The sequence below is a fragment of the Alligator mississippiensis genome, chromosome 2 (assembly GCF_030867095.1).
Source record: "Alligator mississippiensis isolate rAllMis1 chromosome 2, rAllMis1, whole genome shotgun sequence".
NCBI lineage: Eukaryota > Metazoa > Chordata > Crocodylia > Alligatoridae > Alligator > Alligator mississippiensis.
This window is the reverse complement of record NC_081825.1, coordinates 217,078,822-217,096,440: the sequence shown is the minus strand read 5'-3', so window position 1 is coordinate 217,096,440 and position 17,619 is coordinate 217,078,822. Positions and strand designations below refer to the sequence as shown.

Here is a 17,619-nt window from a genome sequence, read left to right as displayed (position 1 = left end):
TTTAGTACTTGCTTAATAAAGTACTAACTAAACGTTCAGTACATCGAGTTACTGCACAGTATCACTGGCACATGTTTTTTTCGTGACGCTCACAACATAGCCTCATAACACTGCACAGTAGCTATTAGCATGGTTTTCGCTGTGACAGTACTGCGCAGTGTTGGTAGGCTAATGCACATTAAGCGTCTTGTGTAGATGTGCCCAGTGTTAAATATTTCTGTTCTGCACTAGAAATGAAGCAAAAAGTGATACTCATCCAGGGAATATTAGGCAGCTACTACAAATACACATTTCTAAATCAGCAGGCTTGGATAACTTGCTCCGTAGGAATTGGTTCAAGACCAATCTCTGGCCCACTAGTGTTCATGTTTAATAAACTGTGGAATACCTGGGATATTCTAGAAGACTGGAAGAGATGTTAATGTTGTGGTGACCCCAGTACTTGTAGTTAGCCTGGCATCAGTCAGTCCTGGGTAAAATAATAGAAAAGATGATATGGGATTAAAGGAGAGAAATGTCAGTCAAAATGTTTTTTTGGAAAATGTCTTGTCAGATGCATCTGATTGCATTCTTTCTGGTGATTACAGGTTTGGCTGATAAAGGTAGCAGAAAAAGCGTATTGCATTTACACTAAGTCATTTGTTTTGGTATTGAATACCGTTATGATTTAAAAAATTGGTGTTATGTGATATCTGTGTGTGTCAGTAAATGAAGAAATGGCAAACTGGCAAGTCTCAAAGTACTTGTCCAGGAGGAAGTCACAAATTGAAGTGTTTCCCATGGGATTCTGCAAAGACTGATACTAGGCCCAATACTGTTAAACATTTTCATCATTAAATTGCAAGTAAAATATACAGATCAATGAAAATTCATAGCTACTCCAAAGATGGGCTTAATAAGAAATAACGGGGAAGATAAGGCAGTTTTACAGAGGGCACGGGCACAGGTACCTTTGGAGCCATTTCAAAAGGGCAGCGGCCGTTAGGACGGTAAATGTGGGTAAGTCGGAAGCAATTTTGATCTCTGTATGTATGGACAAATGTACATTTAGAGGCATTCTAAAGGGGCATCAACTTTTATGTTCTAATTTTTACGTATGGAGAAGCCAGAAAATGATGCAGATGTAGCAAAACTGCTTCAATTTTAACACGTGATAAAGCTGTTTTAAAGTGGGAGTGGTTTTTGGAACATTTGCATTGTTTTCTGTCTTCTCCATGTGTAACAGTTGGAACGTAAGAGTTGATGCCCTTTTGTAGGTATACATGTCCATACCTGGAGATTGGGATTCCTTTGTAAGATTGGGCTACTCAGATAAAATTAATTTAACAAATCCAGGAACAAGAAGTGCACAATGTGGAGCTGTGCCCTGAAGTGTAGTGATCCTGAAGAGCAGCAGTTGGCAACCTTTTGCAGGTTGCTGGGCAAGAGGCAGGCAGGTACTAGGACCCCCCCTGATGTTGCCACTTCTCCCTGTGGAGGCATGGGAAGAATGGCCATAGTCATTGAAGATCTGCAGTGCCAAAAGCTTATAAGGCTGTGGGCTGGATCCAGTGGGTCTGTGGGCTGTAGGTTGTTGAAGAGGATTAAAAGAGCATAATGGGCACAACTTGGCTTCTTGTATGACGTTGTGGAAAGAGTGGAAGAAGTGGATGTGTAATACGAGTAGTGATAGGGGTGGAGTGCCATTTCTTTTTTTTTAACATCTGTAAGCAGCATTGATGAGACTGGTACTGGGCAGTTTGTGTTGAAAAATTGGAAAGAGTACAGAGAAGAGCCACACAATTGATTTAAGGGTTGGAGAAAATGTCTCAAATGAGACTTTTGGAGCTTAAACCACTTGATTTGTGAGAGGTCATGGGGTTAGGCTATAAAACTACATCTGTATATGTATTGGGTACAGAAGACCTCTTCAAGTAAGTTGAAATGGGTATAATAAGAATCAATAACTGGATCCTGAAGCTGCACGAATTCAGATTAGAAATTGGACATGTCCTATATTTATTTTTAACCCATGAAGATTATGGAGGATTTCCATCCCCAGTCTCTTCCCTGTTTCTCCTGCTAGCTTTTTTCCCCCCTCTATCATTGTCTTTTTACTGGTTGCTAAGCAACCAGCTCAGCCTATGTGACCTGGACCAGGTGAGAGTGGGGTGGATTTTCCTTTCTATTCTAAGCAGAGACCTCATGGCCGGGGAGGGCAGGGCCGGTAGCCCCTTTCACTCCACCATGTAGTGATGATGCTTTTCAAATTGGTTGGCTAGCAGCCAACAACTGCTGGCCTTCATTGGGCCCCCAAAGGTGATGTCAAAAGGTCTGTATAAGCCAAGACTGCCCAGGAGGTGGGGCAGAGCAGCCATGATGAAGACACACTCAGGAGCTGAAACATCTGCAGCTCTACTCACTTCAGCATCTTGAGCGAGAAACTACTGAAACCTATCTAGATGTGTAGCTTGCTGTAAAGTAGATGTGTGATCAAAGGCTACCTAGCCACACTGTTTGCTCTAGGGTTATTCTGTAATACTTCTCTATTCTGCACCCTTCCCCAAGCCTTCCCTCTGTAGCCACTAAAGTTCTTCACTGTATCAAGTGTGGTGGACTTGTTGGGAGAGGCATGCCTTTGTGTCCCCTTGGTTCGGCTGAGTAAGGGAGGCTACCTTTTGTGGTTCAGGCTAAAGGAAGCACCCCAAGCTTTTGCAGTGGGTCAAGCACCCTCAAGGTCTACAAGGTCTATGTACCCCAGGGGGCACAGGGCTGAAGACTGACCAGATCCCTTGGGTTGTGGCAGCAGTGCCCCCAGGCTTGTGGGTGTGCTCCAGGAAGGGGATCAGCCAGACATCAGGTGACCTAGGGAGGCACTCGGAGCTTGGCAGGTGGACGGGTGCAGTGAAGTGGGTGGCTCAGCTTGGGAGCGCCCCCTACTGGCCCGTCACAAAGATAACTGACTGTTGGAAAAAGCTACAGGGGTGAGTGGTAGATTCTCCATTTTGATTTGATGCCATCATATCAAGATTGGGAATGCCTGTCTGGAAGTTATTTTAGCTGGACACAGGATTAGGTTCTCTGCAGGTGAAATGGCTGAAATTCAATAGCCTATAATACTCGAGAGGTCCAAACACCTGAGCTGACCTTACATTACGCATCTATGAAAAATAAAACTATTTTATGTCTTTTATCACTGATCACGTCATTGATGCTTTGTCATATTTTCTTTATGCCTTATGTTTCTGCTGCTCATAATACTGTCCCCTGTGCCGGTGGCATTAAAATGTTCTTATTACACCTGTCTTATCACTTTGAAACTTTTTTGGCTCCCCATGTGCCACTGTTGTACGGTGCTGTGTGCTATTGCTGCATCACTTTTTTTTTTTGTTGTTACACTACCACTGCATGAAACTGATTTTGCAGGCTGGAGGCAGAACATTTTTCAGGTCTGTGGGTCTTGGAAGTAACTTCAGATTTTATAGCTACATTTGTTGTCAAGTTTTACAAGAGACAAGATACTGCATTAAAATCAGAATACTCTCAGAAATACAATATGGGTGGCAGCCGTGACTTAGTTAAATAATCATACACAGCTAACTTCAGGGGGTAATGCTACCTGCAATTAATTGACATGGTTTCATGTCAGAGTTAGAATGTAAGAGTTCATGTCCTTTTGAAATGGCTCTAAGTATACATGTGTCCATACTCTCTCTAGAGAGATTGAGATTGGTTTGTGTGATTGGCTTGTTTGGGTTAAAATAGTTTGATAAATCCAGGAACATGAAGTACAGAATGTGGATCTGTGTCCTGGAGATCAGTGACTCAGAAGAGCAGCAGTTGCTGGGCTAGAGGGACCCAGCTCAGCTCAGAAGTTCTTTGTCAGATATGTCCATTAGTTGAGTGTCTGTGGTATCTTGTGGTATAGTAGCATATCTGCTCTAGATTTAGAAGTTAAAAAATAAAATAAAAAGGGAGGAGTAACAGATTAAGCAACCATGGAAACATTTCTGACTAAACTTAGGTTGGGGGAAGGAAGGATACCTGTTTTTCTCAGGTCAAGACTATTTTTTATCTCACCTTGCATCTGTCTAGGCAGATTTGAGGGTTGTCTACAAAAGAAGCCAGCATTCATGGTGTTAATGTGGATAAGATCTTGCTTAAGAAAATGTGTTGCATGGAGCACATTAAACTTAATCTATATTCTGAGGCATCAGATTCAGGGAAAATAAAAGCTGTTCCTAAAATCTGTTAATTTTTCTGTAAAACGGCTATGTTCAGAGATTTTTTTTGGAATTAATCATTAAAATTAGTATTTGATAAAGCTTTGCCATTAAGCAAAGGATTGCTTTAGTTTGAGTACCAACTTTGTAGAGTTGCTTGCAACAGAACAGTAAGCTTAATAACTAATATTAAAGAAGTTTCCGAACACTTCTATTCCTTACTTTATAGATAGTGTAAATAAAGGTACATTCCAGTTTAAAAATATAATCCAGTTAATATTTCCCAATTTAGTCTGCAAAAACCTACCATGTCTTCAGATTCCTTCTTTATCTGTAACCTGTATTGTAACTAACTCGTCAACTACTGTTTAGGCAGGTAGTTTAGGAATTCTCTTGTGTACTTTAAAATTAAAAACCAAAAGAAGGAATAAAACTATGTAATGGTACAGATGCTTAGTCTCCAGTAGCAACTTCCTTGGAGCACTTTAACCCTGGCTGTTCCAGGATTATTTTTCTCCTTGAGCAGCCATTTTTGCTCCAGGAGAAAAAAACCTGAACATCTGCTTTTGCTTTCTACTGGGAAAGCAGAATTTCTGCTGGTAGAAACTGACTGTCTGTACTTAGCCAACATTTATTATTGCAGGGAAGATGAAATAAGAGCTTTTTGAGGATGGATGAAGGGAGAATCCTAGAGGACTTCATTGTAGTTTGAGTCTCTGTTTGATTTAAAAGTGTGGTTTGTTACCACAACTTGTACCTCTTCTTGACAGTCTTGTTTTTAACATACCTTATTTACTTGAATCCAAGATGAGGGTATATCTCCCCTCCAAATCAGCAAGGAGGAGGGAAAAAAAGTCTTGTCTTGGATTAGAGTACTGGCTCAGGGCAGGCCAAGTACATGGGGTAGGGGAGCAAGGAGTGAGAATCTGGCCCCTCAGCCCCTACCACTAAGATTACCTTCAACTAGTTAGATTATATACATGGGAAATTGTAGCAAATCCATCATTTTCCCTGTATAGAATCTAATTACTGGGAGGGGGTCATCTTAAATTTGAAGTTGTCTTGGTTTCTGTAAATAGTACTTTTGTCAGCCATGTTAATCATACAAGTCTAAGCATAATGTATAAAATTTCTTACTTTTTAAAATTGATTGAAATGTTATAACTTTGTATGTTTTCATAAAGTACAATATTTAGTATCATGCCTTATGCTTGTCCTTTGTTGTTTTACTGATTTGTGTAATCAGACGTACTACTGGTGTGTTTTTATAGCTGTTGCTATTTAAGTCGAAGATTAAACCAGCTATCCAGCCATGATCCATTATGGAAAAGACATTGCAAGAAATACTGGCTTATATCTGAGTAAGTATGGATAGTATTTTTATGAACAAAAATTTGATGCCAGAAAAATGTTTTAACTAGTTCAGCTGGGCGGCATCACTATTTCAGATGGTGATCTGTTGGTACAATATCACCAGAGTTGTTAGAGAAGCTTTATGCGACATGAGTTGAAAAAAGCTGGTGTTATCATCAGATTGTACTTGTAGACAGTTATTTAATATTGTACTATTTCTTATGTACATGCTGGGTTCAGGCCCTCTAGTGCAGGAAGCTAGCTAAGTAATACTTACAGTGCCATAAATGTGTGGGGAGTCTTGGATTAAATGTTGTTTGCATTCCAAAGAGTATACAAACTAACACCATTATTCTGCAAACTGCACAGATGACACTTGGCTTCATCAGACTTTCAGGAATGGTACCTTAGCGTAGGCTGGGGTGTGGGTGCATAGGTTGGATCTGGCCTGCCAATTGATTGTATCCGGCCTGTGTTTGCCCCTGTGGCACTCTGCATGGTGCTGAGCCCTGCCTGCTCTCACTCCATGTTTGCTGATGGAACTGTCCCAGCCTGTACACACAGTACTGCTGTCACAGCAGTTACCTGGGTGCTGCTTGGCTTCCCCCACCTCCAGCTCCTCTCCCTCTCCTCTGATTCCTTTCCCTGCTGCACTGCTCCGGGTAGCATGTAGGGCTGGGAAGTGTCAGTGGTGCTGGGTGCCACGTGCCCAGCTAGGCAAAGGGTAAGCTGCAGCCAGGCAGCTCCTGCCCCAGCGTGCAGGGCTCTAGCTTCAGCTGCTGGCCCCCTTTCACCCACTTGGTCACCCACAGGTGTCTACTTATCACACTACCTGTGGGTGCACCTGCCCTGTACCGCCCGGGCAAGCTTTGCTGCACATGCCTCCTGCCCCCCCAACCTGCAGCTGGCTCCTGGGATCTAGTGGGCAGGCATCCCTCCTCACATGTACATTCCCCCACATACCCTTCCTCCACAATACACAAGAGTAAGACTTTATTTTGAGCTATTATGTAATTACCTCTATATATACTACTTAATTTTGTCCTGATTTGTGTTTTTTTTATTTTTTGAAATAAAATTAAAATATAGTAGATGTTTTGATTTTTAGTATATGATTTGTTTTTTATCTATAATTTGTTAAAATTATATCTTCTGAAAGATTTTGTGTGTGTGGGTCTTGACAGCTCACCAAAACTCGTTAAGTGGCCTGCCAGCCAAAATAATTGCCCACCCCAGCATAGACAAAACTTGGCAAGTGATGGTGGCCAACGAAGTGTGTGAGCAGGGAAATGGGAAGGCAAAGATCATTAAAATTATTGTTCACAAATATTTGACATCTCTATAAATACAGTGACTGCATATTTAAATTGCTTGGGCTTAATTATATTCTATATATGTTCTTATTTAAAATAGGAATCGTTAAATACAAAAAGCAACCTTACTGTATTTGGAAAAATCATGTTTCTTAGAAGAGAGGTCTGTTCAAGTAGCACGTTATTGCATCTGAAAGCTGCAGTATTTGCAGTGTCTTGGATTGTATAGCTAATATGGTGGAAAATATACAAAGAGAGTGAATTCCATTGTTAGCTCTCTCTCTCGACTTCTACCAAGATGTCAATCTCAATCCGTATGAATGAGAACTGTCTGGTATCATTGCTCCTCAGCTGAGTGATCATTCAGGATGTCCAGGTTTTTTACAGCTCAGTTCCTTGAGGAGCTAGTCGTATACCTTGGTGGAAGGACCATGTAATTATACCTGAGTCCTGTGAATACCAGTGCTCACCATATGGTGGTCTGCTGTCAATTCATATTCTTGTATAAAAAGGCCTAGAGGGAATACCTATTTTTAAATTTCCTTTCAGTGATTGTTTTGTTCATCCTAAGTTTGTGAGGGGTTCATGTTTTTTAATGAGAATAAATACTACACACATTGTCAGTAACCAAGCCCATGTCCCTTTTCTCATAAAGATCTCAGAAAGGCTTTTCTTTTGTTATGCCCAAAAGAGTTAGTTAAAGTGCTAAATCTTACAAGTTCTATGTTGTGTTCTGTGTATATGCCCTTTCAGATTTAAATTCAGTCCTCAGTATTTGCATTTTTATTTTAAAACACGAGGTGTTTAGTGCTATTCAGCAAACAAAAATTGAATCCCACATCAGTTTCTAATGAACAATTCTTGTTGTATGTGGTACCTTTTGTTGTATGTGGTGCCTCGTCTGCAGAGGAACCTTCATTTCGTGACTTGGTTTCTGGTCCTAAATTTTACTTACAAAATGGTCCTGTTTTAAGAGCCCGCTGCACTTATCTGTGATCTGATCGAGTTTCCTTTAACTTCTCAGCTTTAAAGTGTCCTATCTCTTTTAAATAAATACCGTGTCTTAATTTTCCCTGGAAAAGATAACTGATCAAAATGTCAAAAACTGGTAAATAAATACATGAATATATTGAATACTTTGAATATATTGAAGCACAAGTCAGAAAGAATTGAACATATGCAGCTTAATGTGATTTTTAAAAAGTGTTCCTGGCTATATTTATTATAGCAGTGTTGATATTATTTGATGGAAACAAAAGATTTTTGTTGTTCATGTCTATTCAGGGAAGAGAGAACTCAGCGAAATCAGAGCTGGAAGGCTATCTTCAAAAGTTTCTACATTGACTTAGGAAGATATATTCAGTATTATGCTATGCTGAAAAAAGCCTGGGATGATCTAGAGAGATACCTAGGGCAGCGGTGTCCACGGATGATTGGTTCTTTGAAAGGTAGTGTGCAAATTCATTCTCTTTTTGTTATAAATCCAAGGCAAACTTATAGAGTATGTTTTATACTCATTCCAGCTTTAAAGTACTTGATGTGAGCTGAAATACCAGCTTTTGATAAATGGAATCTCCCCCTCCACAATTATTCCTCTCTGTTGGATATGAACTTATTCTGCCTTTTCTTACAGAGTTCACAAGCTTAAGCAAACATGAGTTCATGACATTTTCTGAAATTCTTCATATCATGGCCCAAGTGAGCCAAATAGAAGGCAGGGTAGATTTGCACCATATAGACTTAACAAAGAAGATAAATAAATATACAGCACAAGCTTTCATGGGCTGAAGTTTACTTCATCATATGCTGTGAAAGGACATGCACAAAGCAGTGTATAGGAAGGAGAGAAATTTTTAATACAAAAGAAGACAAGGGAGGGGGAGAGGAGCGAGAAAATGAGGTTCAGATTTGAGTTCCCTTAACAGAAGTGGCCTTTTGCCAGCCCTGTCTTAAGTCAGTCTGGAAGCACAAGTGTTTCAGCAGTTCACAATGTTCTTGGCTGCAAGAGAGATGTTCTTAAGTGTTTGGAACCCAAAACATCCTAGGTGAAAACAAACATCTAAATTTATATAGGAAACTGTTGTTATTGGTGCAAATTCCAGAATATAATAAAAATTGTCCTTTCTCTGTGTCTTCCTCAGTTCTAAACTGATCACTGTCCTGCAGTGGTGCACACACTCATTGTGCCCAAAGGCTATGGCAGGGATTGGCAACCCCTGGCACGCTTGCCAGATCATGTCATGTAGGGCCATTTTCCTTGGACGCCACAGCCACCCCAGGCTCTGGGTAGCTTCTGCCAGCCAGGAAGCTGCAAACAGCTGCATGGGGCTCCACAGCCCCAGCACCAGTTCTGTGGCTGTGGCAGCTGTGCATGCACCTCTGGGCACATGGCTGGGAAGGGACCTGGGGCAGTGCAACCTTGGCTCCTCCCCCACCGTCTGCCCAGAGGCATGTGTGCAACTGCTGTCAACATGGAGCAGGTGCCAGGGCTGCAGAGCCTGGCACAGCTGCTTTCAGCTGCCTGTTACTGCTGCCCAGAGCCTGGGCTGGCTGTGGAAGGCAGCTGGCAGGCTCTAAACAGCTGCAGTGAGCTCTGGAGCCTCAGCACTGGCTCGATGGTGGTGGCAGTGGGTGCGTGTGTGGCTCACAGTGTATGGCGGGAAAGGGGCTGGGGAAGCACAACTCTGGCTCCTCCCCTGCCGTCCTCCTGGAGGCACAGGCAGGCATGGCTACCATAGAACTGGTGTTGGGGCTATGGAGCTTGGCACAGCTGTTTGCAGCCTCCCAGCTGCCTGCTAAAGCTGCCCAGAACCTGGTTCAGCTATGGCAGGCATCTGGGAGGCTTCAAACAGCTGCACCGGGCTCTGGAGCCCCAGCATTGACTCCCTGGCAGCAGCAGGTGCACACATGGTTTGCAGCACATGGTGGGGAAGGTGTTGGGGCAGTGCAACCTTGGCTCCTTCCCTGCCATCCACCTGGAAGTATGTGTGCAGCCACCGCCAGCAATGAGGATCAGGCCCCTTGAAGCACTCCATCTCTAGCATGCCAAATTGAGGTATGGGTGGAGGTTGGGGTGATTTTTGGCACTCCAGCCAAAAACGCTGCTGACTCCTTGGCTTTAGTATCTCTTTAGGGTGGAGATCAAAGGGCAATGAGCTGTGGCTGGTGTGTATTCAGCATTGCACTTCTGTGACTCTACCATTTCTTGTTTGGGCAGTGGCATATATGTCATGTTATAGTATGGTATTCCATAGATTTCATAGACATTAGGGCTGGAAGGGACCTCGGAAGATCGAGTCCAGCCCCCCGCCCAAAGGGCAGGACGTCAGCTGGGGTCATAGGATCCCAGCAAGATAAGCATCCAGTTTCATCTTGAAGGTGTTCAGTGAAGGCGCTTGAACAACCTCCGGCGGCAGGCTGTTCCAGACCTTGGGGGCTCGGACAGTAAAGAAATTCTTCCTTATGTCCAGCCTGAAACGATCTTGTAGTAGTTGGTGACCATTCGTCCTCGTCATCCCTTGGGGCGCTCTGGTGAACAAACGTTCCCCTAGATACTGGTGATCACCCCTGATAAACTTGTAGGTGGCCATCAGATCACCCCTGAGCCTGCGCTTTTCCAGGCTAAAGAGCCCCAGGGCTCTCAGCCTGTCATCGTAGGGTCTGCTTCCCTGACCCCTGATCATGCGCGTGGCTCTTCTCTGGACTCTCTCAAGCTTCTCCACATCCTTTTTGAATTGTGGAGCCCAAAACTGGACGCAGTACTCCAGCTGCGGCCTCACTAAGGCCGAGTACAGGGGGAGAATGACGTCCCGGGATTTGCTTGAGAAGCATCTATGGATGCAAGCCAGCGTTTTGGTCGCTTTACTAGCCGCAGCATCGCATTGCAGGCTCATGTTCATCTTGTGGTCAGTGATGACCCCCAAGTCTCTTTCTTCCATAGTGCTAACCAACATAGCACTGCCGAGCCTATAAGGATGCTGCGGGTTTTTCTTCCCAAGGTGGAGAACCTTGCATTTATCGGCGTTGAACATCATCAGATTCTCATCCGCCCACTTGCTGAGCCTGTCCAGGTCAGCCTGGATCACCCGCCTGTCTTCTGGCGTGGATGCTGACACCATACTTGGTTAATACAGACATAACTAAAGAAGGTGCCATTCTATTGAGTGATCCCTGGTTTCATGTGTATGTGTTAGTCCAGGGGCAGGCAGTTATTTTGGGCAGAGGGCCACTTACTGAGTTTTGGCAAGTCATCGAGGGCTGCATGATAGGCAGCCAGGGGCAGATAAAAATTAATTTTCTAAATTTTTAGGGGCCCCGCAGGCTGGATAGAATGGCCTGGCAGGCTGCATTTTGCACACCCCTGTGTTAGTCCTTCTGTGCTACAGAACAGTAGCCTGCTATTGAGGTAATCGTCAGGTGGTAAACTTGCTATTTGCTTGAACAAGGTGGTTACAAATGTAGACTTTTTTTTATTTAGAATGTGTGAAACCTTAGATTTTTGTTTTTGTTTGTCTGAATCTACAACCTAAATTTCTTGTGTTTATATATTTTGCAGATAGTGTGCAGGAGGAAGACCTAAATGCTGTGGAAGCACAAATAGGTTGCAAACTCCCTGATGATTATCGATGTTCATTTCGTATTCATAATGGACAAAAGCTAGTTGTTCCTGGGTAAGGAACTAAAACTATTTATCAGCTTCAGTGTTTTGTCCTAATGAGTGCTTGCAGAGGTACAAAAAACTCCACCACACACAGTGCTTTACTTTAAACTTGGCGCATCCCCATGCTGAGCCCCACACATGCTGTGAAGAGTCAACGTGTTACTTCAGGTTGGCTTGCCCAATGCCTGTAAAGATTGGGTGCTTCATTGGGGCTTTTTTGGCACTTTTATCTAATAGCAGATTGAATCAGCTTTAGCTAAGAGTGCCAAAGAGCCCCACTGATGTGCCTGATCTTTACAGATGTTGCAGAGTCAGCTTGAAGTGCTGCTGTTTCCGATAAAGCGCTTTTTAAAAAAAGTCTGCAAGCAGCCTTATTTTCTTTATGGTGCTGTTTTTATTAGAGTTGGAAATAGATTGAGGGTTGAAATGTTTCCTAACAGCATTGAACATTTATTGGTGAATCTGGTCAGTATATATTTTGCTTCATTCTGCCTTTCAAAAAACAAGGTGCATGTTTTTTTCCAAGGCAAAATGTGTGCGTGTGTGTATAAAAAGAAAATACTGTATAAATTTTGTGCTTTGCAAATAAAAAATAGCAATATTGTTATGGAGATGAAAGCATACTGAAATTATCTTTTTAACCATAAGATATTCAGTTTTGCAAGTGACTTATCTTTCAGCCATAGTAATAATGTATCTTCAAGCCTCTGTATTTGGCTTGGTTGGCTAACCGTGATGTGAACTGACACAGGTACCAAAAATAGTCACAAATGGCAATTTAGAAAAAGATGGGGAAACTCGGATAGAATGGTGAGTGAGTGAGTGAAGTGGTGGATGCGTGTAGTTGTATCATACTCTGAAATCCCACTGGATAAGGAGAGTAGTGCCTTCTTAGTATCCTTTCTTTCTTAATCGTAGACTACAACTCCAGTAAGCCCATAGAGGGTTCTAAGCATAACTCACAAATCTGTTGGATCCTAGCTTAATATTACTACTTTCCAAGCTACGCTTTCAGTGACCACATTGAATGGCATGAGCATTTATTGGTGAATCTGGTTAGTATTACTATGTGCTGATGCACATTTTCAGATTCATCATGTGAGTCCTGTTCCGGTGACAGTACTTTAGAATAACTAGAACTTCATGCGGAGAGAGTTGGCTTTTTTTTTTTCCTCTAATGATTGATGCTTCCTGTAACGCAAGCAAAAAGTGTAAGAAATCCACAGAGTTTTTGTTCCTAGTTTCAGTTTCCGCTGTGTGGGATCCCTTGCTGTCAGTTATCCTGCGTTAGAATTCAAATGAAAGACTTTTCCTTTGGCCCATCAAACATGTCTTTTACCAGTCCATCATAGATTTCATAGACATTAGGGCTGGAAGGGACCTCGGAAGATCATCGAGTCCAGCCCCCTGCCCTGGAGCAGGAGGTCAGCAGGGGTCATAGGATCCCAGCAAGATAAACATCCAGATATCTCTTGAAGGCGTTCAAAGTAGGTGCTTGAACCACCTCCGATGGTGGGCTGTTCCAGACCTTGGGGTCTTGGACAGCAAAGAAGTTCTTCCTTATGTCCAGCCTGAATGGTCTTGGAGGAGTTTATAACCATTTGACCTTGTCATCCCTTGGGGCTCTCTGGTGAACAAATGTTCTCCCAGATCCTGGTGAAGCATCCCTTATAAATTTATAAGCTGTCAGATCTCGCCCCTCAGTCTCCGCTTTTCTGGGCTGAAGAGTCCCATAGCTCGCAGCCTCTCATGTTGGCCAAGTGTGGCCGGTCATAGGGTGTACGTGCACCCCCTATGCATTGCCATTGCCTAGTAATTGTCTTCAGCTCAGGCCTCCCATCTAGTCTAAATCCTGCTAATTCTTTCTGCATAACATTGCTAAGATCTGGCCTTTCTTATCAGTTGTGCAACTAGATCTGTTATCCATGCTGTCCTCAAATTAGGCTCCTATACACGTGCAGGGAGGCTGCTCCAATGTGCTGTAAATGCAGTGCATTGAAGCAGACTCAGTTTAGTAGAATCTGCTGGATCATGGTAATTATCATATTCCAGCAGATTCCAATGTCATGTGTATCGGCGTCCCTGAGCGGAAAAATGGCAGCGGGGGTGCATTTTAACTAAAGCTCGTTCAGTGAGCTTTAGTTAAAGTGTCTCTGCTGCCTTTTTTCAGCATGAGGACACTGATACATGTGATGCTCCAGGTGTTTTTAATTAGCACATTTTTTGGAGCTGCACTAATTTAAAGTACACATCTCTCCCTCATTCCCTGTTCCCCACCCCCACCCAGCATGTCTATAAATGGCTGTTATGTCTTAATCACTGTAATGGTCTTTCTCAACATATGCAGTCTTGCTTTATTCATACATATTTGGGATGTTGCAGTGATTGCTTTTCTAGCCCATTGCTTTGACCTTGACACCTCTCTTTTGGCATTCTTCCACTAGCTTATTCTCTACTGCATCAAGAATATGCTGCTTGTCTTCACTTTATCCATGTCTGTTTATCATTTATATCTCTTGCCTTCAATTAACTAGTGATGCTAACTTCTATTGCCCACTCGTTAGATTTTCAGACATGTGCCTTCATAATTTCTCCTGTGCTTCATAGGATTTTTTTTAAAGAAGCTCCCTCTACACATCTGTAAAGCCGCTTAATTATTTTTAACACTGTCCTTTGCTATAATGACTACACCCCCCCCATGGTATTGGTTAGATTGGTGATATGCTGATACCACTTTCTGTTGTGCTGATCAGTATTGTCTTATTTGTTCTTGTGCATCCTTGTCTGTCTGTTTTCTGGTCCCTGAGTAGGGTGCACACGCACTGTCTCTCCTCTCTCTCTTTCCTAGTATGAATGACATAGGCCTCCCCCACTCCTACTTGACACAGAAAATGAACAGGGCAATATTACCCTGTTAAATCACTTGGTATATAGACAGATGTAACAATTGTGTTGGTATCAAATGGTGGTGATATAAGCTGTAACTGTGACATCTTGCATGCTTCTGTAGGGATCTAAGTGTAGCAAAACAAATTTATGCAGGGTAAAAAATAGTGATTTAGCAAATTTATGTTGCTATAGGATTCTGCAGAGATGCATTTGGATCAAAACAGTAGATGTGTGTTTTGGAGGAGCACTCTCCCTCCTAGTTCAAAGAAGTTAAAAGGGGGCTTTTCTCTTTTTCTTTAAAATATTAAATTATTTCAGGCACAAGATTCTACCTGATTCTGTAGGAAATCCTATATCTAGACTTTACTGGCTGTAAGTATTGGGCCTAGAAGTATAGGTAGACCAGTGATTCTCAAGCAGGGTGCTGCAAGATCCTTTGAAGACTGCCATGAAGCTTGAGAAAATAAGCAGGTAAGCACAGGCGTAGGCTCGTCTCTGGAAGGAAGGAAGCACTGTAATATGTATGTTCAGTTTTCAAATAGTGTCACTCAATTCACAAGTTTTGGAGGGATGCCACACATCCAAAAAAGGTTGTGAACCACTTAAAATTCATAATTATTCAAGTAGAGTAAAAAAACCCAAACTAATCTTTGCTACGAACTAAGTATTCTTTGTTTCTGTGTCTCTTTTTTTTGTTCTTTCTATTGGGTGCTAAGGTTGATGGGAAGTATGGCACTGTCCAATCACTATCGTTCTGAGGATTTGTTGGATATCGACACAGCAGCTGGGGGTTTTCAGCAGCGGCTAGGTCTGAAACAATGCCTTCCTCTAACCTTTTGCATTCACACTGGCCTGAGTCAATATATGGCACTGGAGAGTGTGGAGGGTCGTAATAAACACGAGATCTTCTACCAATGTCCAGTAAGAAAGAAAAATGTTTTTATATTTGTACATGTACTTCTTAATAAAACTGACATTGCTCCTTTGTATTCCATAAAGTTCTGAAATATAAAAGGTATGCATAACTTAGTGTTTTTATACCCAGAGAGCATATCATGGAGAAAATTACTTAACCCAAGGATGTCTCAAGGATAGGCACGTAGATTACCCAAGAAGAATGCTTAACACACAGTGTAGCAGTGTTAGTGTGAAATATAGTTAATGATTATAGTGACTTGTAAGCAAATTTCACATAACGGACCAAAGGTATCCCTGTGGTAATTCATTTAACTTGATGGTACAATGCCAGGTCTGAATTTGTCCCAGTTTAGTATCAAGACACTTTTTTGGCGTCAGTGTGTGATACTTGCTCTCCATTGAAACAACACAGCATCAGTCCTCCATAGTTGAGATTTTAAAAAACTGACAAAAATTGAATCATATTGAATGCTCCAAATTCTCTTCAAGGTGCTAAAGTCATGGGTATTATAGAAAGCCCTCAAATCAGAGTCCAGCTGTTGTAATTTTGCATTGGCTTAATTCTATTGATTTCCATGGATTTACTTCTATTTGCTTTGGCATCAGAGGAGAACCAGGCCCTGAGTTTCCAAACAGCATAGCTTACTCCAGGAATTACAGTATAAAGTAGGGCTGTGCGAAACAGCACCATTTCGTTTTGACTTTTGTTTTGCCATTTCAATGAGACAGTGTTTTGTTTTGAGTTTCATTTAGTTTCGAAAGCACTGTTCCGTTTCATTTCATCTAAGTGTCAAAACAGCTGTTTCAGCGTTTCGCCCATAGACTTTAATGGGGAAGCACAAACTGCCTATAACTTTGTCATTTCTTGCCGGATTCAGATGAAACTTGCAGGGATTGTAGTCCCTTCTGAGGATATGAAGTCTGCCACGTTCCAAGAACATAGGTGCAGAGGTTTCAGGGAAACTGCACCTCAAACTGTTCGAAGCAAAACTTGTAACGCTTGCTGGCAGCGGCAGCCTCCTGTCATCCGGCCCACAGATCTGGGGGCCCACACCCCTGGGATGGCTGCAGGGCTGTGCCAGACTCCTTCCGGGGGTGCAGGACCCTGGATCCGTGTGCCAGATGACGGGAAGTTGCTGCTGCCACCTGGGACCGGTGCTGGGCACAGCCCGCATTCAGTACCGGGAAGAATAGGTGCTTGCGCTGGCCCCAGGCAGCAGCGGCAGCCTCCTGTCATCCAGCACACAGATTAGGGGCCTGCATCCCTGGGAGGAGTCCAGCACAGCCGTGCAGGGTGTGGGGCCCCAGATCTGCATGCAGGATGACAGCATGCTGTTGCTTTTGCTGCTGGCTGGGGCCAGCGGCAGCACCAATCTTCCCAGCGCTTGGCACAGGCCGTGCTCAATGCTAGTCCCAGCCGGGAGCAGTAGCCTCCTGTCATCCAGCATACAGATCAGGGGCCCGCAACCCTGGAAGGAGTCTGGCACAGCCCCGCAGCCCTCCCAGGGTGTGGGTAAGCCCCCGATCTGTGTGCTGGATGACAGAAGGCGGCTGCTGCTGCGTGGGACTGGTGCTGGGCGCAGCCTGCACCCAGCGCTGGGAAGACCCCATGCTTGCCCACTCCCATCTGCCCCCGCTGGGCAGTGTTTGATGCGGCCACTGACTGGAATCCATGCTGTGCTAGTCTGTGGTGGGACTGCTTCACTGCCGCCTCTGCGCTGCGGGGCTGTGTCAGACACCTCCTGGGTTGTGGGCCCTCGATCTGTGCACCGGATAACAGGAGGCTGCCACTACTGCTTGGGGCCAGTGGCAGCACCAAAGTTCACGGCGCTTGGCACAGCCCACGCCCAGTGCTGGTCTCAGGCAGCAGCAGCCTCCTGCCATCTGGTGCGCCGATCGAGGGTCCACACCCCTGGGAGGAGTCTGGCACAGCCCCGCAGTCCTCCTGGGGGTGTGGGCGGGCCCCCGATCTGCACGCCGGGTAACAGGAGGCTGCTGCTGCTGGCTTGGACTGGCGCTGGGTGCAGCCTGTGCCGAGTGCTGGGAAGACTGCTGCTGCCACTGGTCCCAGCCAGCAGAGATAGCATGCTGTCATCCTGCACGCAGATCTGGGGGCCTGCACCCCATGAGGGTTGCAGGGTTGTGCCAGACTTCTCTCTGGGGGTACAGCCCCTGAATCTGCGTGCCAAATGTCAGGAGGCTGCTGCTGCCGGCTGGGACTGGTCCTGAAGCCAAATAAGCCTGGCTTCGAAACTCTAAATGTTTTGAGTGCCCTTCTTTCATT

The 17,619-nt window shown here is 43.9% G+C and overlaps 1 protein-coding gene across 1 annotated transcript in view; it reads left to right on the top strand.

Annotated features, from left to right (window-relative positions):
- Positions 1–17,619, top strand: part of FBXO3 (F-box protein 3) — a 33,368-nt gene that overhangs the window by 1,470 nt on the left and 14,279 nt on the right. Inside the window, exons 2-5 of the mRNA XM_006258462.4 lie at positions 5,474–5,563; positions 8,153–8,316; positions 11,424–11,538; positions 15,134–15,338. Coding sequence (XP_006258524.1) covers positions 5,474–5,563; positions 8,153–8,316; positions 11,424–11,538; positions 15,134–15,338 — 574 coding nt within the window. The remainder of the gene's footprint in view (positions 1–5,473; positions 5,564–8,152; positions 8,317–11,423; positions 11,539–15,133; positions 15,339–17,619) is intronic.